At 37.2% G+C, this 27,971-nt stretch overlaps 1 protein-coding gene across 4 annotated transcripts; it reads left to right on the plus strand.

Moving 5' to 3' along the window:
- The first annotated feature begins 64 nt into the window (after window positions 1-64).
- On the plus strand, window positions 65-27,960 carry LOC127645233 (U2 snRNP-associated SURP motif-containing protein-like). Of its 4 annotated transcripts, none has more exons than XM_052128781.1 (26): window positions 65-132; window positions 13,505-13,603; window positions 15,251-15,362; window positions 18,285-18,403; window positions 18,518-18,585; window positions 18,671-18,759; window positions 18,920-18,955; window positions 19,080-19,162; window positions 19,243-19,408; window positions 19,536-19,747; window positions 20,361-20,404; window positions 22,571-22,675; window positions 23,139-23,205; window positions 23,288-23,466; window positions 23,597-23,759; window positions 23,844-23,923; window positions 24,047-24,134; window positions 24,246-24,383; window positions 24,586-24,766; window positions 24,963-25,046; window positions 25,145-25,208; window positions 25,370-25,526; window positions 26,567-26,677; window positions 26,761-26,870; window positions 27,135-27,302; window positions 27,447-27,960. In XM_052128781.1, the coding sequence occupies exons 1-26, from the start codon at window positions 88-90 to the stop codon at window positions 27,583-27,585; spliced, it is 2,907 nt and encodes a 968-aa protein (XP_051984741.1). In that variant the 5' UTR covers window positions 65-87; the 3' UTR covers window positions 27,586-27,960. The 4 variants fall into 4 exon arrangements, with proteins under 4 accessions (XP_051984741.1, XP_051984742.1, XP_051984743.1 ...); XM_052128782.1 differs by having other exon boundaries at window positions 24,966-25,046; XM_052128783.1 differs by lacking the exon at window positions 18,920-18,955.
- The last annotated feature ends 11 nt before the right edge of the window (window positions 27,961-27,971 follow it).

Here is a 27,971-nt window from a genome sequence, read left to right on the forward strand (position 1 = left end):
AGCCCGCCAGTAAACCCACAGAAGAAGAAGGAGACCCCCCCCCGTCCTCAGTGTGAACGCGCTTCACGCAGCACAGTGTTGGGCAAAATGGCCGACAAAACGCCAGGTGGGGCGCAGAAAGCCAACTCCAAGGTATTTGAGCACATTTTAATTTCATATCACTACGCTTAAGTCATGCTTACGAAGATTAAAGTGCAGTCATTTTGTGTTTGAGTCAGTAGTGTGCTGTTTTGTGACAGGATGATTAGCTCTTCAAGCTTCTCGGCTGAGACTCTAACTCGCTAGCAGTGTTGTTAGCGAGAATTCCGGCGGCTGCACATATTTTCAATAATAAAACATTTAACGGATTCAAATCTGACTGCAGTGTATGCTACATGTGATCCTGTTTATTTGTTTCGATTACATATTGTTGACACGGCCATAGGGAACGAAATAAGTTGGCGTGTGTTTATTGTTGGCTGGGAAAGCTAATATGGACCTGAAGAAACCCTATTTATGTTGACTGGACGTTATAGTTTTGTATCATGGCTGCATTTCGTTTAGCTAATATTAAAATAATATTATGTGTGCATATGTCCATAGTTGGTTGAATGTATTAGTTTTCATAGAGCTAGAAGAGTTAACATGGTTATGATATCGCTAGCTAAAATCATTAGCAACGTGAACCGTGTCTGCAATAAAGGCCTCCAAATACTAACGTTGAAGTTGTTCGTTCAGGGTTAAAAGGAAGTTCTAAACAGCCAAGCAACGGTATGTTTCCGAACATTCAGACACCCACCCGCCACACCGATGTGGGAGGCGTTTAGAAGTACGTTTTAACATGAGGAATTTACATTTAAAACCGTAAAAATTTATCAAAGACGTAATGGCTCATTCTGAGTAGAATTCACATGAGGTCAGTAAAATAAGCAGTTTTTAACCACTTGATTTTATGATGCTAATAACATACTACACGTGGTCATAATATGCGCTAGTTACACTCTTGTTATTGTAATTTATTATGACACTGATACGATTCCACAGAACAAGATAAAACAACGATTATAGAGGCATATCTTTAGACAGATGTGTGAATGGCTTTTGCTGCAGATGGCATGTGAGTGAATGGGCACTTGAGTGTTTGAGAAGATTTGATTCCTTTTGTAGACTAACAAAAAATAATTAGCCATCGGCCTCAATGTAGGTGGAGCTCCAGGTCACACCTACCGATGACGTGGACCAATGGCAGTAAGAATGTGTTTAGCAGCCGAAAAGCGAGCTGTTACGAACCACCGAAATGAACGCAAAAGCACATTCTTTTTGGCCAGATTTAGTTCTAAATGATATCACACCCGTTAATTTTTTTTATTTCGTGGGAAGTATATCAGATAGCCCTTTTCCACCATTCAGGTAACACGACGAAACGAGAGCTCTACTTGCGATATGGTATTTACGAAGATCCGAGATAAACTTGAGAGATCAAAGGGAAAATACACCACAAGAATGAAGATACAGTACATGATGCACGCCGCCTTCGATCGGTCAATTGACCAATCATAAACAAATTGAAAGGCACTTAATGTAGTACAGGGATCATAAGACGGGCATAAGCAAAAGCAACAGTGGATGGATCAATGATGTTTTGGACACCGACCAGCCAGCTAACTAATCTGGGCAGTAACGCTCGTGATAAACATTGAATCGCCTGTGTCCTCTGCATCTGATCTCAGTGTGTTGTTATATATGCCAACTTTGTTAGCTTTTCTTTAACTGTTATCTGTTCATATTATTTTGTGCATTGTTTTGTTCTGTAAGGGGATATATGACCCCTCATGACTCAGTTTGGAAGATCGCGGCTGTTTGGAAGATCTGTTAAGTAAAACGGAGGGATTCTCAATCAATAAGATCATATGCTATGGCAAAAATGTAAAAACCATCTGCTGCACCAATGTTAATAATGATTCCACTGTAACCGTTTACTTGGCAAGTTAAGCCATAGTTTCATACAATATAAAGTAATTACATTACCTGTCGTCTTTTGCTTAGATGTCGTCTCTGACAATCTTGTTAAGCAATGTAATGACTAGGGATGGGCATTTTGGTCATTTTGCCCACTTGAGTACTCTAGGGACAATGATGTACATAACTTTATATATAACATGTCTGGCAAACGACTTTGGCTGCTGCATTTCGTCTTTTTGTTCCAGTGTATCGGTTATTAATTATTATATGCTGTTATAAAATAATCTGTTACAAAATGTACAAAAGATGGCATAATCAAACTACAATGCTTAATTTTGTCATTATGTGAAAATTCGCTGCCCTACCAATGAAAGAATGTGCACAACAACGTTCGTTTATTTGTTGTTCTTCCAGGTTACTGTGGTAATCTTGGTAAGCGCGCACCCATTTTTTTTAGTGACCGTCAGAACCGTCTATTTTCAAATCGCAAAATTGGTTTAACAGGAGACGCCATAACATCACGGTTTTAATATGCGTGTTAAGTTGAAGTTCCGTTTTGAAGACGCTTAGCTGCACTCTGTCTATTTGTTTGAAACACCCGCCTGTTGTACACACACCTAAAGGATTATTAGGAACACCTGTTCAATTTCTCATTAATGCAATTATCTTATCAACCAATCACATGGCAGTTGCTTCAATGCATTTAGGGGTGTGGTCCTGGTCAAGACAATCTCCTGAACTCCAAACTGAATGTCAGAATGGGAAAGAAAGGTGATTTAAGCAATTTTGAGTGTGGCATGGTTGTTGGTGCCAGACGGGCCGGTCTGAGTATTTCACAATCTGCTCAGTTACTGGAATTTTCACGCACAACCATTTCTAGGGTTTACAAAGAATGGTGTGAAAAGGGAAAAACATCCAGTATGCGGCAGTCCTGTGGGCGAAAATGCCTTGTTGATGCTAGAGGTCAGAGGAGAATGGGCCGACTGATTCAAGCTGATAGAAGAGCAACTTTGCCTGAAATAACCACTCGTTACAACCGAGGTATGCAGCAAAGCATTTTGTGAAGCCACAACATGCACAACCTTGAGGCGGATGGGCTACAACTGCAGAAGACCCCACCGGGTACCACTCATCTCCACTACAAATAGGAAAAAGAGGCTACAATTTGCAAGAGCTCACTAAAATTGGACAGTTGAAGACTGGAAAAATGTTGCCTGGTCTGATGAGTCTCGATTTCTGTTGAGACATTCAGATGGTAGAGTCAGAATTTGGCGTTTAACAGAATGAGAACATGGATCCATCATGCCTTGTTACCACTGTGCAGGCTGGTGGTGGTGGTGTAATGGTGTGGGGGATGTTTTCTTGGCACACTTTAGGCCCCTTAGTGCCAACTGGGCATCGTTTAAATGCCACGGCCTACCTGAGCATTGTTTCTGACCATGTCCATCCCTTTATGGCCACCATGTACCCATCCTCTGATGGCTACTTCCAGCAGGATAATGCACCATGTCACAAAGCTCGAATAATTTCAAATTGGTTTCTTGAACATGACAATGAGTTCACTGTACTAAAATGGCCCCCACAGCCACTAGATCTCAACCCAATAGAGCATCTTTGGGATGTGGTGGAACGGGAGCTTCGTGCCCTGGATGTGCATCCCACAAATCTCCATCAACGGCAAGATGCTATCCTATCAATATGGGCCAACATTTCTAAAGAATGCTTTCAGCACCTTGTTGAATCAATGCCACGTAGAATTAAGGCAGTTCTGAAGGCGAAAGGGGGTCAAACACAGTATTAGTATGGTGTTCCTAATAATCCTTTAGGTGAGTGTATATGCGCTGCTTCTTTGTCTTATGTCCACTACCACACCTGGTGTGCGCTCAAGTTTATTGCACTGTCAAATGCTTTAAAAGATTTGTCATGCTTCCGGTCTTGGCAGCAATTATCTTGTGCGCTGTTGATTAAGATTCAACTTTATTGTCATTGTGCAGAGTACAGGTACAGAGCCAATGAAATGCAGTTCTTTTCGCATATTCAAACTAAGCTGTTTCAGCCTCTGGAGCAGATAGGGTAAAGGGCCAAACAGTGGTATCCTGGCAGTGCTGGGGCTTGAACCCCCGACTAGGGATGCACCGAAATTTCGGCCGCCGAAAATTTTCGGCCGAAAATGGCACTTTCTGTTTTCGGCCGAAAGAGAAAAAAGGCCGAAAATATGAGCCGAAAATATATACCTCCTCGCCCCGCCCCTCAGTGCTCAGTTTTCACTCTGGATCGATCTAGCCCTTATCACAGCGCTACCAAACAAAGGCCGATCATGTCAGCGGTGTGGAAATTCTTCAAAGTTTCTGATAAGGACATCAAATTTGCGATCTGCAGTGTTTATTCAGCAGAACTTTCAAGATATATATATACAGAGTACAGCAAGAGATTTTACAGGAAAATGTCACAACTAGCACAGCTACACCACAACTTGAGACGTATTTATCTGAACTACGCCAGAAGCGACAATCCCCTTGACTACGGGCGCATAAACAAAGACCGCTTTCCTTTGCTTGCGCGGATTGCGCACAGGTATTTATCTGCCCAAGCACCAGCACAGAGAGTGAGAGACTGTTCAGTGCAGCATCTCATGTTCTTGATGAGCTTTCTGACAGGAGAGACTGTCAGAAAGTTTAGCAACTTTTGTTCTTGAAGAGAAACCTGTCACTTGTACTTAAATAGAAAGCGGTCCAATATGATGTGTAAAGCAATTACATTACACTTGTTCTTCACTTGAGGATACATCTGTCGTTTACAGTTGCCTTTGGATTTAGTTCAATTACTGCTGTTTTGCACAATAATGTTCACTTAAAGTGTGCATACGTTTACATAAACAGAATAGAGCACTGATCTATATATATAATTATATATTATAGTTATAGATCAGTGGAATAGAGGCCCTCTGCCATTCTGTGTTCTGCCTTTTTGTTTTAATTAAAATTACTGTTGCATATTTAAACTTTTTGAAAGATGCTAGCTAAGTTCATTACTTGACTGTTGTTTTGCATATAATAGTTTTCTAAAACTTTACATTATTTGGATAATTGTTAATAAAATCTGTAAAATTTGATTTTTACAGAACTGAAAGAATAATATTTAATATAGTTTTAATATATTTTTTGTCCAATTTTGGTGTTACTTTCAATAAAAGTGTGATTATTTTATTGGTTTGTAGTTTTTCAATTCAGATTAATTAATTTTTATTGATTAATTTTTTTTTTTTAAATAGGTAAAAGTTTCGGTTTCGGTTTTCGGCCAAGTGCATCCTGGATTTTCGGTTTCGGCCCAGAATTTTCATTTCGGTGCATCCCTACCCCCATTCGGTCAGTAACCAGAGCCTTAACTGCTGAGCCACCACTGTTTTTCATCTATGGGTGTTGGGACGCATACACACTACAGCCTCACGTGCGAGCTGTGTCTCTGGGCATAACTGGTGTAAACTAGTGTTTTTCCTTGATGCCTAAACACAGCCAATAACCAGCACTTTGTTGGGCACATCTAGCATACTACATGCTTATCACTGATGTTGACAAGATTAACCCCTTAGGTATCGAAATATTGTACTGAACAACAATACATTTTTTGATACTTGATTGTTTAGAGGCAATTCGGTCGGTGCCTAAAACAACTCACCCTCCATAGGCCATTCTGTCATGCTTCAAGGGCTGAGAAAGCACTCATTCATTAGAGGAGCAGTGTGTATGTGTGATTGCCTGCATGCTGCAAAAAAGATCAGCCCTAAATCTAGGCACGATCGCCGATCACAGATTTAAGACTAATATCGTCCGATTTTGATTAGTGGCCGATTGATAGGGACATCTCTAGATTTCATACAAGGTGTCCACTACAGTCTTCAAAGACAAAGGACAACTGACTAACAAGGACAAAAAGAGATTTGGCTGGCCAGATGTACAACTAAACAAGAGGATAAGTACATCAGAGTCTCTAGTTTGGGAAATAGATCCTCACATGTCCTCAGCTGACAGCTTCATTGAATTATTCATTCCCAGTTTCATGTACAACAGTAAAGAGAAGGCTCAAGGATGCAGGCCTTATAGGAAGAATTGTAAAGGAAAAGCCACTTTTGAAACACAAAAAGAAAAGGTTAGAGTGGGCAAAGAAACACAGACATTGGACAACAGATAACTGGTAAAGAGTGTTATGGATCTTAACCACATTGAGCTTTTGTGGGATCAGCTAGATGGTAAGGTGTGTGAGAAATGCCTGACAAGACAGCCACATCTATGGCAAGTGCTATGGGAAGCATGGGGTGAAATGTCACCTGAGTATCTAAACTGACAGCTAGAATGCCAAGGATCTGCAAAGCTGTCATTGCTACACATGGAGTATTTTTTATGAGAACTCTTTGATGTAGTTTAAGTTCTGATTTTTTTTTTCAAATTGTAATATTTTTCTGTGATCCGTTGAATGCCACTTTGGTGAATAAAACTTTTTTTGGTGATTAATTTTTATTTGTTACTCCCTCTTTAAAATACCCTAGACTGGAGAGGGAACGTAACAGTATCTATTACTTTCCGTAAGAGCAAAATCTGTATATATCCAAACTTTTGTGTGTGTGTGTGTGTGTGTGTGTGTGTGTGTGTGTGTGTGTGTGTGTGTGTGTGTCTACATTAGAGGTCGACCGATAAGGGTTTTTTCATCTTTTGAAATCCGGGTCAGCCAATGGCCGATAAATGCTGCAGATTTATTTTGGCCGATATGTGCTTGTTTTTAACCTCTTATTTGAACCTTTTATTTGAAAGATAAAATGTAAAACAAATAACTACTTTAGTCAAAATTTCTCAACAAATACATTTATTGAACACTTGACCAATCTGCACTTGTACACTTAAATTAAAAATGTATAATGTAAAAACATATTGTATAAATAATGTTTAACAAATATATTAAATAAACGAAGCAGGTGTTACGAACTGTTCCGAGACACGAAGGTTGAGATCCAAATGCAGCTTTAATTAAGCAGCAATCCAGACACGTAATCCAATATTCAGAGCATCCAAGAGAAGCACAGGCATAACTAGGGATGGGGATCGTTAGGTTTTAATGGTATTACTACTCTTACCGATACTGCTTATCGATCCGGTATTCTTAACGGTTCTTTTTGTTATATATATATATTAAACAATAGATAAACAATTACCCAAAGATAAACATTATATAGGCACAGTGATTTAATTTCAGTAAGGTCTACTAACATTACTGTTCAGGAAATCTAATAAAGTAATCAATTGTAAAATAACACTGCATAGTTTATCATAGATTAATGCTTATTAAAGCAGAAGTTATTCATTCAAGAGCTGTAAGTGATTTTCTCTTTGCCTTTTGTTGTTTGATTCGCAGTAATGGCTCAATCGTCAGCATGTTTATTAGACTGCTTCCCCTTTAAAACCGAGTGCAGATCTAATAGGCTCCTGATGCACCATATTTTCTCCCAACTATTTCCATAACTACGTCCATTTAAGACATAAAATGTGTTTAAGTGAATCTCCAAGCCGATCGTTTTGAAATATTTTTGTGTATAGTTGATCGTTTAGACGCGCACATGAAACCCAAAGTAGCCTATGCTTTGCTTGTCTCGTTGCGTTCTGTTTCGGAGCGCACTTCGTCTTGGGAACGGTGCGCCTGAAATACATTTTCAAATTTCGATACCTAAGGGGTTAATCTCGTCACTGTCATTAAGCATGTAGTATGCTAGATGTGCCCAAATCTAAAAGTGCCAGTGATTGGCTGTGTTTAGGCATCAAGGAAAAACGCTAGTTTACCCTGGTTATGCCCAGAGATGCGGCTCACACGTGAGGCTGTAGTGTGTATGCGTCCCAACACCCATAGATGTAAAAGATGTGGAAAAGATCAAAACATTTGAGACCACTGCAAAATTATCAGTTTCTCTGGATTTACTATTTGTGGGTATGTGTTTGAGTAAAATGAACTCATTTGTTTTATTCTATAAATTACTGGCAACATTTTTCCCAAATGCCTAATAAATATATTGTCATTTAGGGCATTTATTTGCTGAAAATGACAACTGGTCAAAAAAAGTGTTTTCTGACCTTGAAAGTTCATATAATTTTTAAACATTCCAATACTAATGTTTTAACTTGGGAAGAGTTTGGAAATCAATACTTGGTGGAATAAACCTGATTTTCAATCACAGCATTCATACGTATTGCCATGCTCTCTACCAATCTTTCTCATTGATGCTGGGTAACACTTTTTTTTTTTTCCTGTTTAAAGTGCCATTTGAGTTTAGAAGTGTCTTATGTTTCAATACTTTATTTACATTTTTAAAGCAACAACAATAAAGAAATGAGATTCACTGACAAAAAATTATTGATTTAACTTATTGATAAAATAAGTTTTACATATCGCCCCGCCCTATTGTCCTGCTGGAAAAAACAATCATCAGAGTTGGGGAACATTGTCAGAGCAGAAGGAAGAACGTTTTCATCCAGGTTAACCTTGTACGTGGCACCCACTTTGAAATTTGGTGGCGGATCGTGATGATCTGGGGGTGTTTCAGCAAGGCTGGAATCGGGCAGATTTGTCTTTTATGAGGGATGCATGTATCAAGCCACGTTATACTGGAAGAAAACTTGCTTGGTTTTGCTCAGACAATGATCCCCAACTCTGAGGATTGGATTTTCCAGCAGGACAATGCTCCATGCCACACAGCCAGGTCAATCAAGTTGTGGATGGAGGACCACCAGATCAAGACTGTCATGGCCAGCCCAATCTCCAGACCTGAACCCTGTTGAAAACCTCTGGAATGTGATCAAGAGGAAGATCGATGGCCACAGGCCATCAAACAAAGCCGAGCTGCTTGAATTTTTGCGCCAGGAGTGGCATAAAGTTACCCGATAGTAATGTGAAAGACTGGTATAGAGCATGCCAAGACGCATGAAAGCTGTGATTGAAAATCAGGGTTATTCCACCAAATATTGTTTTCTGTACTCCTCAGTTAAAACATGTAGTATTGTGTTGTTTAAAATGAATAACTTTTTTTCTTTGCATTATTTGAGGTATGCTAACACTTTTTTTTCATGTCATTTTCATCAAATAAATGCTCTAAATTACAATATTTTTTTGAAAATGTCAATGCTTTATAGAATAAAACAAAAATGTTATAGAGTAGCTCAGTGAGAAAAGACATAGACTACCATCCCCTGGAGTCGCGAGTTCGAATCCAGTGCATGCTGAGTGACTCCAGCCAGGTCTCCTAAGCAACAACTAAAACTATCGATAAATTAGGGTTGTGCGGTATACCGGTACTAACAAAATATTGCTATGATAAAAAATTATATGATATCATCATCTTAATTTCTATACCATATTAAAGTATGCTGCCATTAGCCTAATGTAATGTGAGAGTTTTGTGATTAAATCAAAGACTATTTGAATATAATAATGGGGCAGTCCGATCTCAATTGGTCTAGCACAGGTTGCATGACCATTTTTGATTATGCAAAAAAAAAACATAAGTTATTACCTCTGTTAGGGCTGGGACAACGCATGAAAATACGTCAACCCAAAATATGCGCGTCGATTCCTCAGACCCAAAACAAAGATGGCGGCGCCGGAGAGTAGTAGCAACACGAGTGGCTCCTCAGACTATCAGAAGTGCAAGGCACTCGTTCCTCTAAAGTATGGGAATTCCTTTAAATGAAAGGAAACAATTCCGTGATATGTCGTCTTTGCAAAATGGAGATGGCCTTCCATTCTAGCACCACGGCAATGCACCAGCACCTTAAGAGGCACCGCACGCGCACACACACACACACGCACACAGTATTCTTAAGGTGAAAGGAAAGTGTCAGTGTAAGTTGTTCTTTGCATGTGAATGAAGATGCTTTTTTTTTCAGTATGTTCAACATAAATGTTGAATTCTGAATGTTTATTTTCATCATTTATTTTTTGTTGGAAAAGCACTTTCTGTATTAGCTTAAAGCCCCCAAGTTTACAATAGTTATTGTATTCTTTCAATAGCTCTAAGAAAGGGTGGCTGGGTGACCTTTTTATTTTTTATTGAATGCTAGACAACAACAACTTGATGTCTAGCATTATTTTATTCTGAAAGAAGAATTACAAGATGCACTTTTTTTCAGTAAGCTAGGCCTATGTGTTTTCAAGCAATGCTACCTCTGACTAAGAATGCATTACTTTGCACTTGTATAGTCTTTTATTTTGGGATTTTAAGAACAATAAACATATATTGCAATGTTAAGGAATTCATTTTTTTTTTCATTCAGATATGTAAATCAACATGTATAAATTGCTATTAGTCAATTAATGAGGAGATAATCTAATCGAAATCGAATCGGACTGGAAAAATGAATCGTTAGATTAATCGATGCATCGAAAAAATAATCACTAGATTAATCGTTTAAAAAAGAATCGTTTAACCCAGCCCTACTCTGTGTATGGTATTGCAAAACCACCAGTTTTTATTTGTATTTTACTTTAACCACGACAGCTGTCTTTGTGTTATGGCACGTGACAAATTTTGGTTATACAGCTTTTTATGGAAACCTCAATATCTCTAATAATAATTAGATATTTCCCCTGTTTGAATTGTTTACTTAAATTAAAAGGTTAGATTTTTGTACATTTTTTCAAGGAAAGATCCAAAGGATAAACAATGCAGTTTCTTTTTTTCACAGCTGCCTTTGCTCATATTTACCATGGGTGCCAATATTTTGGCCACTACTGTAGTAGTCGTTAGTTTAAGCCATTAGTTGACTAGTTGTCACACGTTTATGATATTAATTTAATTACATAAATATATATTTTTGGGGGGGGGGCATCGGAAAATGGTTTGAGTTCCAGGGGTGAGAATGAATGTTAGAAGTTCTACATTACAGAGAAATACTAAACCGTAATAATGAGCCTTTCAAATATACATTTTACAAGGGCACGCTTGAAGCGAGCAGCAGCGACACCGGCAAAATGCTAATGATCCTGAATGTTTTGGAAAAACCAGCCAGGAGGCTGTCTGAATGTTCTATTAATTTATAGAGAGAAATGCACAGAGTTGTGCCAACAGACTATCTCGGGGATTGACGATTGTCAGAGTGATTGGCGATAGCTGATGCCTTTGATGTCGAGACGGTATTTGGCTTGTTTTCCCATTAATGTATTTTATTATTACTATTTGGCTATTATCAAAGTAATATTGCAAATAATTTGCGGACATGCACAATGTACTTGGATGGATGGAGATATATATATATATATATATATAAAATCGTGAAGGAGGGAACAGAACTAATTTATCACACACAATGTATTTTCCCAGACAACGAAATACCCGATCGGTTGAGAATGCACAGATGTCCTTTGCCAGAGAGATGTTGCCCTTTACAACTGTTGTAAAGACATCTTTTCAAAAAGTTCATCTATACACATTTTAATTGCACTTAATTTTTTTCCAGTTTCATTTGATTATTTTAATTAAAATAAATTATGTTCAAAGTTTGAAATCAAGCTGCCTTGCATTATTGTGGAGGATATTGCTAAACGAAAATTACCCCATAGTACCACCTACCATCCAACCAGCTGTAATACCGGTGCTGGTCAGTTTGAACATGAATAAATAATTACTGCATAGACCAGCTGTGCTTATGATCATGGCTGTCTGTCACTGACTGCGTGACTTCGCCGCCACCTGTGGAGTTTTTAATTAGTTTTTTCTGCAACCAACAGACCAATCAAAACTTGGTTGACCAAGACTCTTCTCATCGATTATCATTTGGTTGACTATTAGGGGGAAGCCCTACTTTTGTGGCATACCACAGTGCAGCACAATGTCTGAAAGTAAACAGAATTTTGTTCACAACCTGGTCATAGAGTAATGTCACATGAAACGGGTTTATTTACTCATGCATTACCATTTTATTTTTTGGTACATGTACAAATTGAGTGTCTTAAAAGAAAATAAATTAATATAATTCCTGATTAATAATATCTTCAGGAAATGGCAAAATACTTTTGTTATATTGGCCTCTGTTTAATTATTTTATTGTTGTTGTTGTTAATACTTAAAAGGAAATATGAGGAACAGAATTACTGACATTTAAGGTTAAATGACTCGTGTAATGACCACTTCTCTATTTTGACCTTTCACACATGCATTACATGCAAGACAAAAAAACTATAACTGGATACTGCTGTCTGATTTTAGTAAGGGGTACAATACAAATGCACATAATACAGAACACTCCTGTAAAGTATCATTTGAGACCAGATCTGTATAGTAACATTATGTGCCTGAAAATAATAAATAAGATGCTGACAAATCATCAGTAGTCTACATATGTAATAAATATGAGATTAGACTATCCAGCATTTTATAAAAATAATTAAAATTGAGAGGGCATGTATCAAGCAATCCAGACTGGTAACGTAAACGATAAGGTACAGAATGTGTGTTGTACATACAGAGTTCAATATATTTTCATTCACCACTACCACAAATGTGCAAGAGAAAGTGAAATGTAATTATTATAAATATTTTGGATTGACTTATTTACAGTAACAACAAGAGGTAGCTATCTACCAGATTCATATGACCTTGGTGTAATGATTAATTTATTTTTATATATTAGTTATATAAATGTTCAACCATTTCCAATCTTAACCATTTAACAGATGTATAGAAATATGTATTTTTATATTTAGATTTATTATTTAATACTTCTGCTAATACGACTATTAAAATTAGATTTCATTATATTTATTTTGCAGGCTTGCAGTTAAAATGAGTTAGTTTGATTTATTCATTTCCACTAGTAAATGTTCTTTGCTCAGATGAAATTGGAAATGAAGGAAATTAGGTTCTTGATGAAACTTGCTATTAGGTAAAGGATCCAATTTACTGTGGTTCAAGTTGATCTTTTCTTCAAACCACATTAATGAAACATAAGTATCCCTAAAGTAAACCTTTTTAGTTTTTTCACAATGTTTTTGTCACAGTAGTTTAAAATGATGTTTTAGATGTTTCCATTGCTTTACGATTGTCCAATAGAGATGTGGATTACATTGAGGCTCGCTCGTTAGCTGTTCTTTGTATTCCCTGATATCATCCTCAAATTTTTCAACCCAGATTCAACAACCTGAATATTGAGACCCGTATTTCACGACATGAAATCCTCCACTTGAATAATAAAGATTTCTTTTTTTTTTTGGTGAATTAACAATTTTTTCAGATATTTCAAATTAACAGCAAAAATCTTCGATAGCATAAAATTACACTTTTTTTTTTTTTCTTCAAGATCATGAATTCATAAGCTTTTTCAAATTCAAGTTCAGGTGAAATAAAAATGATGCTATAGATTGATTCTTGTTTTCTCTGCTTCTTAGTATGTTGTTTATTTTTGTTGTTGTATTTTGTTAGTAGTCCTTATAATGTTAACAAATGTAATTTACATTGGCAAGATTATGCAGGTGTGTGAAGTAATGTCAAGTATGACTTGTGTTAATGGATTATTTTCTTATTTTCATGCAGGCTTTGTTAGAAAGTAAGTTGAAGGCATTTAGTATCGGCAAGATGGCAGTTGCAAAAAGAACACTAAGTAAGAAAGAGCAGGATGAACTTAAGAAGAAGGTAAGTAGTACACAATGTTAATTATTACTGGGTTGAGTCATTCATAAAGCAGTATTGATTGATTGAATAGAAACTATCTTTTCATTCCTCGGTTAAACTGATACGATAGCATTTACTAGTGCTAGTGCTTTATGCATCTGTACATATATTTATATCTGTGCAATGTTTTAGCTCCATGTAGTGTCATGAGTTTTTTTTCCTTTTGCAAAATCTGGTCCTGGAGTATGGGTTCAATAGTACAAATGACAGTGCCTGTTAGGGCTGCACGATTTGGACAAAAAGGTCATATTGCGATTATTTTGAAAAATATTGCGATTTGAACTGCGATTGTGATGGTAATGTTTTCCACATGTTCAACTGCAAAAAGGCTACTGGGGTTTCACATTTGAGCCCTCTTAAAAAGAACCAAACAAACCTTTTTTCAGTTCAACCACAAACAAATAAATATATAAACAGTGAAACAGTCTTCTTCATATCCAATTGTTACTATCCACCGTGTACCTGTTTTTATCCATTTTGTGACAGGATCTCAGCACACTAATCATCATCATTAGTTTTTGAAAAGGTCAACTTGAATATTAGGGATGCTCCAATCAGGATTTTAACATCCGATACGGATCTCCGATTTTCATCTCATCAATCGATACTGATCATTTAACTTTTTATTAGCAGCTGTCAAAACTGGTTTTATGTAAGCTCAATGTCACTGTTAACTACATTTCCCTGTTGGTAAAACCATAGCTGATGCCTAGTTTTTGCTGTCAAAAATTATATTGATTGATTGAATAATTCAGTATACACAATATATAAATATTACTCTTTATTCTAGGCCTTAAACTAGTAGGCTTATACAAACTATTCTTTACTGTATTTAAGATAGTCCTAAAGAATGAGGCTTAATGTCAAACTGAAGTTGAACTGATAACCCATTGGTGTAATAACATATTTTTGGGATGTTGTTAATATTAGTTCCGCTTTCACTTGTTTCTGCGGGGAGTGTAATAAGTGCGACACGCTCTCTCTCGTGAGGTAAACAGTGTTTCTGAACTCTACAGGTGTTACTGTTAATGCTGTTTGCTCAGCAATCATTTAATAAAGACGTTTGAATTATATCCCATCGTATTCTGCGATATTAATATGATACCTGTGCCTTGCGGAGATTGAGACGCTGCTACGACAGATAATAATAAAAAACGCTTCACGCGGGACGCTCCAGTTTAGTGTAAATAAAGCTTTTAGCGCACATAAGCAAATGGAACCGAACTCAGAGCACTTCTGTTACTCTAAGCATGAGAGAGATTTGTGGAGCACAGAACTGCTCTGAAAACACTGTAACAATGCGCTAGTTTAATATAGACCGGACTGAGCAGCGCAAATAAACTTTGAAGGGAGCAGACTATTTATTTATTTAATTAAATCGCAGCCTTTGCGATTTAATAATCGCAAAAGGTCATATCGCGGTTTTGATTTCATTTCGATTAATTGTGCAGCCCTAGTGCCTGTTACAGATAGTTTTCAACAGTATTATCAATGCAGAGAACACACACACAATTTTAATTGATACATCTTTTTAATGCTCATAGGTTTATGAACTAATATTAACATTTATATTGCTAAATTACTAAAGCATTCTATGATTTTTCAAAGGAGGATGAAAGGGCAGCTGCAGAGATCTACGAGGAATTTCTTGCTGCCTTTGAGGGAGGTGAAGGAAAAGTTAAGACTTTTGTCCGTGGTGGCATTGCCAATGCCACAAAAGGTAAGTTAATCATCTGGGTGTTGCTGCAGTGGCCATTAGGTTAATGTAAAGCTAGCTTTGAACTGCAAAATAACAAGAAAAGGTGTGTTTACACAGACTGTTTAATGCTGCACTGAGGTGGCATAAATGTTGGGACGTGTAGTGACATCTTGTGTCAACCATTTTTCTTCTGACGTTGTTTGCACATGCAATTTAAAGAGCAACAACAAAATCAACAACAATGATTGAACATGCCAGGATTGGAGCTACACTTTTGTAAGGGCAATTTTAAACAAACTGTGGCTGCATCCGAAAACGTATTAATTTACATAATTAATAATATTTTTTAATGAATGGAACTCCTAAGGAAACTGGTTTCATAACAGTTACCTTATTTTTATTCTACCTCCTTATACACACTCCAAAGGCAGTATTTCTTTCAGTTATCATGCAGTCATAGTTTTTAAACTGGGTGTGTGAGCGGTGTCTGCTTGTGGTGTCCCTGAAGCTGCAGTAAGAGATGAGGCGAGCAGCCTGTTATAACCGTGCAGCACAAACTGAACTCGGTGGAAAACATGTTGAAAATGCACTATAAACCTATTCATCAACACGATCTTTTACATTAAATGCTTTGACCTAAAGATGTCTTAATGCAGGTTAACTACACAGTAACAGGCATGCAACACTTCCCACATGTAAATTAGATTTTATGACAGTTAAGTTTATAATAGATCTTATTTACCCTCTTACAATAAACATATTTTTATTTATGTCTGTTATCCCAGAAAAAAACAAAACAATGTAGTAATCCAGAAATCCCTCTATTTTCTGTATTGTCACACAGTACAGATGCGATAAACACAAAACGCATCTGCTCACCCCTCTTGATATTCTTATACATTGTTGGTTTTATATTATTTCTGTTAAGGGAATTGGAAAATTAGCATAGTCCTCTAAAAAGCAGGATAGCAGCTACAGTTTGTTTACTCATGACAGCTGCAGAGTCTCATTGCTTTGTGTTTGACCAATCACAGGCTTCAGGATCTCCCACAATCCTTCTGGGGTAGAAGTACCTACCCTGGAGTAGGCGCTAAAAAGTCAGTCTAAAGGCCCTTTCCCACCTACAGTCCTGGTACTTTTCCCTCTGTAACAGTCTAGATGAGAACTCTTACGAGGAACGGAGACTTTTGCATTCACCCTGTTGCATTTCACATTCACACCCTGTTACATTCACATTCACAAAGGAACTACCATAGTGACGTCATCTATTATCGACAATTTTTCTGACGTTATTTGCACGCACATTTCAATAGCAACAACAAAATTACACCACCGACAGAGATCACCGGGATCAGCTACACCTTTATTGTTTAGGGCTGTTTTATAATAACTGGCTGCATCGGAAAATGTTGGCAGCTGCCCTTTTGTTAATGGGTTACACAACAGTGTTTTTGGTTGAATGGAACTATCTTAACAGTTTAAAAAGCACCTTATTTCATATATATTTATACAGCCTCTAAAGGCAGCATTTTCCAGTTTTTGGACGCAGCTCGTGTCTTCAGCTTACAGTTTAAACTGTGCTCATTAGGGGCATGAGGTGCTTCGTGCTGCAGCCGGAAGGAGAGGAGAGACAAGATAGTGAAAGCATGCTTGAACCATGGAGTTCATGTTGAACTCAGTGTACAACATGTTGAAAATGCACTATAAACCTATTTATCAACAATCTTTTACAATAAAGCTTTTATAACTCTGCATAAATGCCTGTACTGAAATACTCACTCATTGACTTAAAAATGATGTCTTGATGCAAGTTAACTATGCAGTATCAGGCATGCAATTCTTCCCTCATGTGAACTAGATTTAATGACAGTTTAGTGTATAATAAAGTTAAATTACCCACTCTCGATAAACATCTGGTTATTTATATCTGTCATCCCAGGAAAAAGTTGTAGTAATCTAGAAATCAATTTATCTTCTTCACACAGTACAGATGCGATGAAAGCTCAGAAATGCAAAATGTGTGATTTCCTTTGGATCCTTTATTTCTGTTAATGGAATTTTAAAATTAGCGCAGTCCTCTTGAGTAGCAGGCTACCAGCTAGTTAGTTGTAATAACGGTGGCTATGGAACTCCTCTCCATTCTCAAGCAAAGATTTCTAGAAGAATATTTCAGCTCTGTAGGTCCGTACAGTTCAAGTGAATTGGTGTCAAAATTTGGAGCTTAAAAATCCACATAAAGGAGCATAAAAGTAATCCATATGGCTCCAATGGTTACATCCATGTGTTCAGACACTATATTATAGGTGTGGTTAAGAAACAGATTAATATAAAAGTTATTTTTATCATAAATACTGCTCCCTGCCCAGTAGGGGTGATATGCACAGAGAATGCGACTCACCAAAAACTGAAGGAGAAGGTGATGGAAAAAGGACTTAAATATTGATCTGTTTCTAACCCACACCTATTATATCGCATCAGAAGACATGGATTTAACCACCAGCGTTGTCTGGAATACTTTTATGTTGCCCTTATGTGGATTTTGGGGCTTCATAATTTTGGCACCTATTCATTTTCATTATGAGGATCTACAGAGCTGAAATATTCTCCTAAAAAATCTTCGTTTTTGTTCAGCAGAAGAAAGTCATACACATCGAGGATGGCATGAGGGGGAGTAAATGATGAGAGAATTTTCATTTTTGGGTCAATGATCCTTTTATTTCAGCTGTGTAAAGACACCTTTATTGTCTCCTTATGTGTTTCCTGGCCAAAGTGTGTGTTCATTTTGTAGATTAAAACAATAGAAAAACAAATGCCATGGATGCACACATATATGAATATAAATAAATCTATATAGGAACAAGGTTAATTTGACATTTACAATAGTACTGCAAGATGGATAAATATTTTTACGTACTTTTATTTTAACTGCTTTTTCCCTTACAGAGGAAGTGGCAGTCGATGATAAGAAAGGAAAGCTTTACAAACCGAAGTCAAGAATTTTGGAGACAAAAAGTGTTTTACCTTTGGAAACTCCAGCACAGTTTGAACTAGACAAACACAATGTATGTTCTTTTTTTATTCCTGTTTTATTTATTTATTTATTATTTGTTTAATTTATATTTCACAATTTTTTTTTTTCATCCTGTTACCCAATATTTTCCAATTATATTACTTAGACATCGAAGAAGGGAGAAAAGGAAAAGAAAAAGAGCAACCTTGAACTCTTCAAAGAAGAACTCAAACAGTTGGTGTTATTTGCCTTTTGAATATTTAACAAACACTTTGCCCTTTAATATGAAATTAAATGGTATCCTCCGTTGTTTTTGTAGAATACAGGAAGAGCGTGATGAACGTCACAAGTTGAAGGGCCGTGTCAGTCGTTTTGAGCCTCTTTCCACGATGGAAGGAAGACGATCCTGTAAGTTCTTTCTTTGTATATTTTTTTCCCACTAAAAAAAGTCCCCTCTGTTTTTTCATGGAGTCAGACTCGACCCGCATATCATGGCCACTCCCACAATTCAGCAGCTTATTCTTTAATCAAGGAAACAAAATTCACACTGCTTCTCTGCTTCTTTTAGCGGATGGTTCTTCACGAAGAAACCGTCCGTCCAGTGGTAATTTTGTTTTATATACTGTGTAATGCAATTAAATGACCATTTTGGTGTATATGTAACACATCATGGAGGACAAATTATAAAAAGTGTGGTGATTATTCAGTGCTGTTGTTTTGTTTTTCAGTTTTGGATGAGTCCGCTCCTGGCTCACATGATGTTGGTGATCCAACAACTACAAATCTTTATTTGGGGAACATAAATCCACAGGTAACTAAAGCTTTTTTTTTTACAGAATTTTACGGAACCCCATCATGTTTCATCCTAAAAAATACTCTTTAATATTACAGATGAACGAGGAGATGCTATGTCAGGAATTTGGTCGCTATGGTCCATTAGCCAGTGTGAAAATCATGTGGCCCAGGACTGATGAAGAGAGGGCCAGAGAGAGGAACTGTGGCTTTGTTGCGTTCATGACGAGGAGAGATGCTGAACGTGCACTTAAAAATTTAAATGGTAAATCTATCTATCTAATCTTTCTGTCTGTTCATTTATCTGTCTATATATTTATTGGTATCCCTTAGGACTTACTGTTGCCCCTTTTGAAATCTATGACTACTTAAGCAAATGCTGTCCATTTCAGGCAAAATGTTAATGAATTTTGAAATGAAACTGGGATGGGGTAAAGGTGTACCAATTCCACCACACCCAATATACATTCCACCTTCTATGATGGAGCACACTCTACCGCCTCCACCCTCTGGACTGCCTTTCAATGCCCAGCCCAAAGAGAGACTGAAGAACCCCAGTGCTTCTATGCCTCCCCCGCCAAAAAGCAAAGACGAGTTTGAGAAGGTAACTTGGCATACGTGGGACAAAAAGATTTCGGTTAGCATGGTCAAAAACTTAGGGGAAATAAGTTTCTTTTTGTAATGTTTTTGAAAGAGGTGTAGGCTTAAATACTTTAGTTTTATTCTCCTTTATACTAAAGTATTTTGCTTTAGACTTGTAATTTTACAAAATTTAGCAACTTTTGTTACTAAATCATTATATCAATTAAATATGTACCATGCTGATTGTACTGGTAAGTGTTTTTGAGTGTAGAATATTCTTTGGACAAATCATTTTATAGGCCATGGTGTTTTCCAAAGTCTAGTTAGGATGAACTGTGCTTCTTTTTGATACTGTCTGATTGTTGCAATGTTTAGTTTTTTTGTAAAAAAAAAAGGATATTTAGAGACATGTAAAGAGAACCTAGAATGAAAAAAAATTATATTGTTGATTCAGATGGTGTAGCATTTCAGTGCCTCTTTCTCTAAGGAATGTGTTCTGTCAAGTTTTAAAACTGACACTGTAGAACACATCTGTTTTTGTAGGAGTATATGTTGCATTTAGTGTTATGCTTGTTTCTTTTTAACAATACTCACATATATTCTATGTTTATTATTTGATGTGACTTCATATCCAGACTCTGTCGCAAGCCATAGTCAAAGTGGTTATCCCAACAGAAAGGTACATGTTTTTCTTTTTTTCCAAATTCTTATGAAATGTAGAGAACTTATCCCCATCTCTGTAGTTTGAAACATTGGATATACGCACGCTACCAGAGGCTGGTTTGGGTGAGCAAAAGTTGAGGCCTTGCATGAAAATCTAGTACATCAGCTGTATACACACATTGCATTTATCTACAAAGGGTTTGTGTCATACTGCTCAGATAGTGAAATTAAAAGAAAAGTTCACCCAAAAATGAAAATTCTCATTTTCTCACCCTCATGCCATCCAAGATGCGTATGTCTTTCATTCTTCTGCAGAACACAAACAACAATTTTTAAAAGAATATCGCAGCTCTGTAGGTCCACACAATGCTAGTGAATGGTGTGCAAAATTTAAAGCCCAAAAAAGCATCAATAAATAAAATAAAAGCAGCATAAATTTATCCACAAGACTCCAGTTGGTAAATCAAAGTCTGCTGAAGTGGTCCAGTTGGATTTCAAACTCGATTACACTTCCTAGCACCATCTAGCACTCTGCGCATACATCAAGCACTAGAAAGTGTAATCGAGCTTGAAATAATGATCGTGCCTAGAGACTGCAAGGGACACCCAAAATAGATTAGATGGTTTCAGAAGATATGGATTAAACCACTGAAGTCATATTGATTACTTTTATGCAGTCTTTATGTGCTTTTTGGAGCTTAAAGGTTTTGCCCCCATTCACTTGCATTGTATGGACCAACATAGGTGAGATATCCTTCTAAAAATCATTGTGATCTGCTGAAGAACATGGCATGAGGGTCAGTAAATTGAGAATTTAAATTGAGAAATTCATTAGGAATTCTTTGTAAATAAGTTGTTTTCTTTTTTTAAGGAGGTAATTCTGTGAGTTTATTATTTCTGTGGACATTATGAATCAATATTGTATGTGTATTTTAGGTGTCAATGTTAAGGCATGCTTGACAGTTTGATAGTGAGATGTAATATTGCATCCAAAATTGAAAGTTCTGTTTTCACTTATCATAGTGTTGTTATAAACCCGTATGACTGACTGACTGACTACTTCTGTGGAACACAAAAGGAGTTTGTAGGCAGAATGTAAGCCTCAAGCACCACTCACTTTAATTTTAATGAAAGACAATAGTGACTGAAACAAGCTTTTTGCCTAACATCTCCTTTTATGTTCCACAGAAGAATGAATGTCATTTGTGTTTGGAACAACATGACGCTGAGTAAATGATGCCACAATTTTCATGCTTGGGTGAACTACCACATCAAAGCCTTGGGTATACTTAATGTGTTGGATTGTTGAGTGTTCAGCTTTTGAAAGTATACTCTTTTGACCACGAGTGAATATGAACATGAATGCGAAAACTGAAGTATACTCGCGCCTTAAGAATGTTGCTAAGGGTTTGACTGACATTTGCTCTGATGTGATCCATTCCTCTACTACTAATTTACCAACTGAAACATTAAAGAATGCACTTATTACACATTCACTTAGTCTCAGTTACACACAGACCACACCTCTGGCTATTGCTCACTTAAACTACCACAGTAGCATGGTTCAAAATCGACACCCAATCCCCCATAGTCTCAGTGACCTTTGACATTGGCCTTGGTGAGCAGCAGAAGTTGAACTGTCTGCAGCTGCGAGGGACCAGAAAAGCGTCACTGGATGGAATGGGGAAAGTATACAGAATGATTGCCTCACATTGGTATGATCGGCTCCAATACTTGTGATTTGTGTTTCAGTACATTTGAGAAACATCATCTGTTGATTTATCGGCCACTTCACGAGCCAGCTCTGGAACCCTATTATTGTCCCTATCCCTTAACTGACTCTAGAAGTGATTACATGGTTATTTGTCCCTCTCATCCACACTTGTTTGTTAACAAAGAAAATATGAAGAATTGACACTTTGCCTCACAAATGGTGACTAGAAGTAGAAGTTATGAGGGAAGAATGCTATGGCTGAGACTCTTAAGTTTTGTTAAAATTGGCCACACTGCCAGTCAGTTTTAAATCTTAAAAGCTCAAAAGAACATGTCTATTGACTTATGGATAGCAGTGCCAAAAATATTTCATATTTCATCAGATGTTATACTGAAGCAGTAGGAGCTGTTTAGATGTGGCTTGTGATGGCGCTGAATCTGTTTCGCTTTAACTGTGTTTTTCTCGTAGGAATTTGCTCTCTCTCATCCATCGAATGATCGAGTTTGTGGTGCGTGAGGGACCCTTGTTTGAGGCTATGATCATGAACAAAGAGATCAACAATTCGCTCTACCGGTGAGTTAAAGGCATGCTTTTTATTGTACCTGTTTTCTTTCCAACTCAAAACATTTGCAACAAATTCAGTGCTTTAAATCTTAAAGGGGCAGTCCACCCAAAAATTACAGTTCTGTCATCATTTTTCAACCTTCATGTTGTCACAAACTCTCGAGTTTCCTTGTTCCATGGAACATCAGAGGAGATTTTAGGCAGAATGTTAGCTTGGGACATAATTCACTTTTTTGGATGTAAAAAAAGATGCAATGGAAATGAAAGCCGACTGAGTGTGTCAGCCACTAATATTATGACTAACATGTCTGTTTGAGTCAATCCTTATGGGTTGGAACAACATAAAGCAAGTAACATTTTTGGGTGAACTATCCCTTTAAGTCTTACATTTTCACAATCTCTACTTGTCTTGGTTGAAGATGTACTCTTAGAAAAGTTTCACAACAAACATTTGTCTTCACGGATTCAACAGGTTTTTATTTGAAAATCAAAGTCCTGCTCACGTCTACTATCGATGGAAGTTATACACCATATTACAGGTTAGTGATATTTATCTTTGCCTACTTGTCAGGAATTTAGTTGTTGGTGTCCAAAAATCAAGGTAAATGTGTTCGTTCCTAGGGCGAATCTCCTACAAAATGGAAAACGGAGGACTTCAGAATGTTTAAAAATGGCTCTCATTGGCGACCACCTCCTCTCAACCCATATTTACATGGCACTCCTGAAGATGTGGAACTTGAAGATGATGATGATGATGATGCCGATGAAGAAACCTGCAAGAAGGGTGCTTTGAAAGACAAGTATGTATCAGTGTCAAAATGTTGTTTGCTTTCCTAATCTTGGATCCTTCCATGGAGATATGAACTCATCAGCAAGAATAGAGCTACCAGGATTTTTGGTGTATGTTCTTAGGGTTCTTTTATATTGCAGTGAGAGGGATAAACTGGAGGAGATGCTGCGAGGTCTCACGCTGAGGAAGAGCGACATAGCTGGGGCCATGCTCTTCTGCCTCATGCGTGCAGATGCGGCCGAGGAGATTGTGGAATGCATCGCTGAGTCTCTGTCCATACTTAAAACACCTCTGCCAAAGAAGGTTAGACTTGTGCAACAAAATTAGGATAAACTAATATTTCTGCATGCATTTTCTCATTCATGTGCACTTTTGTCCCCCCTTTAGATTGCAAGACTGTATTTGGTGTCAGACGTTCTGTATAACTCCTCTGCAAAAGTTGCTAATGCCTCTTACTACAGAAAATTGTAAGTGTGGCTTGATTTCAGTACTCATTTTCAATTTTTCCTCTTATACATAATAAGTACATACTCAAGTTTTAGTTTTTGTTCATCTGTTTATATAATGTTTCTCTTGCCATTCTTTTACAGCTTTGAAATAAAACTCAGTCAGATATTTTCTGACCTCAATGCAACTTACAAGACAATACAGGGCCACTTACAATCAGAGCATTTCAAGGTGTGCTTTCCAGTTTGTTACACTTCTGTTTCCTCGTTCTTATCAGATGGATTTCGAACACAGACAGAATGCACAGTCTAGAGTTTATTTTTCTTTTCCTCATCTCCACAGCAACGTGTAATGTCCTGTTTTCGTGCATGGGAGGACTGGGCAGTGTATCCTGATCCTTTCTTGATTAAACTGCAGAACATTTTCCTGGGGCTTGTGAGTCTCGATCCAGAGAAGGAGATTGTAGAGCCAGTGCCAGAGGTTAGTTTGGTAGAAATAATCAGATTCAGTTATTCTGATTCATAGATTAAGAATAGATGCTTGGATATATTATATCACCCATTCTGGATTCTCTTGCTCTGGTCACTGTAATTTTTGGCATCAAATAGTTATTGGCTGTTCTAATTAGTCAGAGTAGCACTCATGGGCTGGAGGATTGAGCATATTATGCGATTTGAATTAGGAACCAGAAAGAACAGAGGACATTGATGGTGCTGCTATTGTGGAGGAGGAGCTGGATGGTGCTCCTCTGGAAGATGTGGATGGCACACCCATCGATGGAGCACCAATTGATGGAGCGCCAATCGATGATCTGGATGGAGTGCCCATCAAGGGAGCAGATGATGATCTAGATGGTGTTCCTTGTAAGCATTCTCATGACTCATTACTAATCATACTGTCACTTCCCAATTTGTTCATTATTTTACATAACACTCTTGTTTTGGAAGTACTTTACAGAATCTCATCAACATTGACATACTTGCAGAAGTTGATGATAATGTAGTGGCAGACACTCTAAAAGAAACTTGAATTATAAATCTTTTTTTTTCTTTTCTTCAGTAGATCACTCAGGGCAAAAAACAGGTTTTAAGTTAGCACCGTCAAAATGGGAGGCAGTAGATGGTGCTGCTTTGGAGGCTCAAGGTTGGTTCAAATTACATTGATCACATTATTTAAACCTCAGTTTCCAGCTTCATATACTGTATATGAATCCAGAAAGATGATTTTACTTTGTTGTTTAGCCGTAACCACATCAAAATGGGAAATCTTTGATCTGCCCGAAGAATCAGAGAAATGTAAAGATGGGTATGATCTGTTAGCTCTCATTTTTTTCCTAATTTTATTTTAGCGGTTTATACTCTATTGGTAATTTCTGGATTGGTTTGAAAAAAAGATTGTGATTGTGTATCACAAACTGCTATCTGCCATGGATTTTTGAACTCACTTTTACATACTTTGTGTCATAGAACAACACATGAATCTGAAAGCAAAGATTCTTTCAAGAGCTCCAGCTCCACAGAACAGCAATCTTACTCTAATCCTATTAGAGAAGAATATGATTCAAAGTCGGCAAAGTTTTCTGAGATGAGTGAGGAGAAACGTGCCAAACTGCGAGAAATTGAGGTATACTTAAGCTGAATGTACTAAACCTTAAGCGTAAAGGAATAGTTAACCCAAAACAAATTATTTACTCACCCTCATGCCATCCCAGATGTGTATGACCTTTTTTCTGCAGCTGAACAAGAAGATTTTTAGAAGAATCTGAGCTCTGTAGGTCAATACAATGCAAGTGAAAAGTGACCAAAACTTTAATGCTCCAAAAGCATATAAAGGCAGCCTAAAAGTAAAGACTCTGGTGGTTTAATCCATGTCTTCTGAAGCAATCAAATTGATTTTGGGTGAGAACAGACTAAAATATAATGCCTTATTCCCAAGGCACGATCATGATTTCAACCTCTAGTACAATTCCTAGTGCTTGATGCATGCGCAATGTGATGCTAGGAAGTGTAATGGAGTTTGAAATCATGATCGACAAGGAGACTGCAGATGTCATGATTTATAGTGAAAAATACAGTGCATCCGGAAAGTATTCGCAGCGCTTCACTTTTTCCACATTTTGTTATGTTACAGCCTTATTCCAAAATGGATTAAATTAATTATTTTCCTAAAAATTCTACAAACAATACCTCATAATGACAACGTGAAAGAAGTTTGTTTGAAATCTTTGCAAATTTATATAAATTATTTTTGTATATTAGGCTGTAACATAACAAAATGTGGAAAAAGTGAAGCGCTGTGAATACTTTCCAGGATGCACTGTGTATATATATTTTGTTCCATTCTCGACCAAACCCAAGTGGATCGCTTCAGAAGACAGTTAAACCACCGGAGTCTTATGGATTCATTTTATGCTGCCTTTGTGCTTTTTTTTTTTTTTTTTATGCATCAAAGTTTTTGTCAGAATTCACTTCGCATTGTGAGGACCTACAGAGCTGAGATGTTGTTCTAAAAAATCTTTGTGTTCAGCAGAAGAAATAAGTTATAAACATCTGAGATGATATGAGGGGTAAATGATGAGATTTCTCATTTTTGGTTGAACTATCCTTTTAACATTACTGAAAGCAATGTGCAAAAATAATTTGCCTTATTTTCTTGTGTTGTAGCTTAAAGTCATGAAGTTTCAAGATGAGCTTGAATCTGGGAAGCGACCCAAAAAATCTGGACAGACTATTCAAGAACAAGTAGAGCTCTATCGGGACAAATTACTACAGAGGGTTGGTATCAACTAAATAGTTTGAGAATCACATTCCTCTATTTTTGTTGCCATTGTCGAAACTACTGGGTTTTTATTGTTCAGGAGAAGGAGACGGAGAAAGAGAAAGAAAAGGAGCAAAAAGACAAAGACAAATCTGATGTGTCGCACAAAGAGAAGGACAAAGATGACTCCACACCAAGTAGAAAAGAAAAGTAAGATAAATGCATAAGAACCCAAAACTCATTCAGCATATGAATGAAAAAATCTCAATGTTGAGGCATGTGCTTTTGTAAATGTTCTACTCTTTTATTACCTCTTAAGATTGTGCATCTTCAGAAATACTTACAAATACTTCTTTTCTATGATGAAATTACAGTAGTTATGTAAAAGTGTTGAATGTGAACAGCTTATGAGCTGCAGTGTGTTTGACTCTTAACGTAATCATGCCCCTCCTCCCCCCCTCCACACACACACAGAAAACGGAGGCACAGTCCCTCCCCCAGCCCCACTCGAAGTAGTAGCAGTAGACGTGGCAGGTCGCCCTCACCACGATCAGAGCGCTCTGATAGATCGTACACAAAGGACAGCTCTCGATCTTCTTACAGAGACTCTCCAAGAGACAGCAACCGGAAGTCAACTAAAAGGTAAAATTATGATTAATCTGTTTATAGTCATAGCATAAACTTGAATTCTTAAATATTGTGGTGTTTTGTCATATGCTTGTTTATGGAGTTATTCCCTGTTGGAAGAAGTAATAAAAAATAAAAACATGTTTTCTTCTTTTGTAGGTCTCCTTCCCCACCAAGAACACCCAAGAGGTCACGCAGGTCCAAATCAAGAACACCCAAAAAATCCTCAAAGAAATCCCGATCTCTGTCCCGATCGCCTCATCGTTCTCACAAGAAATCCAAAAAGAGCAAACACTGAGACTGTTATGAAAATTTGCCTGGATTGTCTTTTGTGCCTGAAATTTTTCCTTTAAATCAGTGTGGGAGACATTCCCTTTACCACCTCCGTTTTGGAGCTCACTCACATTGACCAGGGTAATCTGTGGGGTGTTTTATAATGTCATTGAGCTGACAGCTTCCTTTGATGTTCAGGGTGTCAGAAAAGAAAATAACTACAGTGGCTGGTGCACTCCAAGATGAAAACTATTGTTTTATTTTTATTATTGTATTTTTTTTTTTGTCATGGTTTTTAGATCCCTTGAAACTGACTTATTAAAATAGTGCAAGTTTCAGTTGTATAGGTGTTTGCTTTTCAATAAAGACACAATTTATGTGACCTCTTTGAAATGCCAGTTTTTGCACAGA

Source organism: Xyrauchen texanus, chromosome 6 (assembly GCF_025860055.1).
Source record: "Xyrauchen texanus isolate HMW12.3.18 chromosome 6, RBS_HiC_50CHRs, whole genome shotgun sequence".
Lineage (NCBI taxonomy): Eukaryota > Metazoa > Chordata > Actinopteri > Cypriniformes > Catostomidae > Xyrauchen > Xyrauchen texanus.

Excerpts from the sequence above, each read along its gene's own strand:
- LOC127645233 (XM_052128781.1), top strand. The coding sequence starts at position 88 with ATGGCCGACAAAACGCCAGGTGGGGCGCAGAAAGCCAACTCCAAG. Across the intron at positions 18,760-18,919 it reads GATGGAAGGAAGACGATCCT|CGGATGGTTCTTCACGAAGA; the intron begins GTAAGTTCTTTC and ends TGCTTCTTTTAG. Across the intron at positions 23,206-23,287 it reads AGTTATACACCATATTACAG|GGCGAATCTCCTACAAAATG; the intron begins GTTAGTGATATT and ends GTTCGTTCCTAG.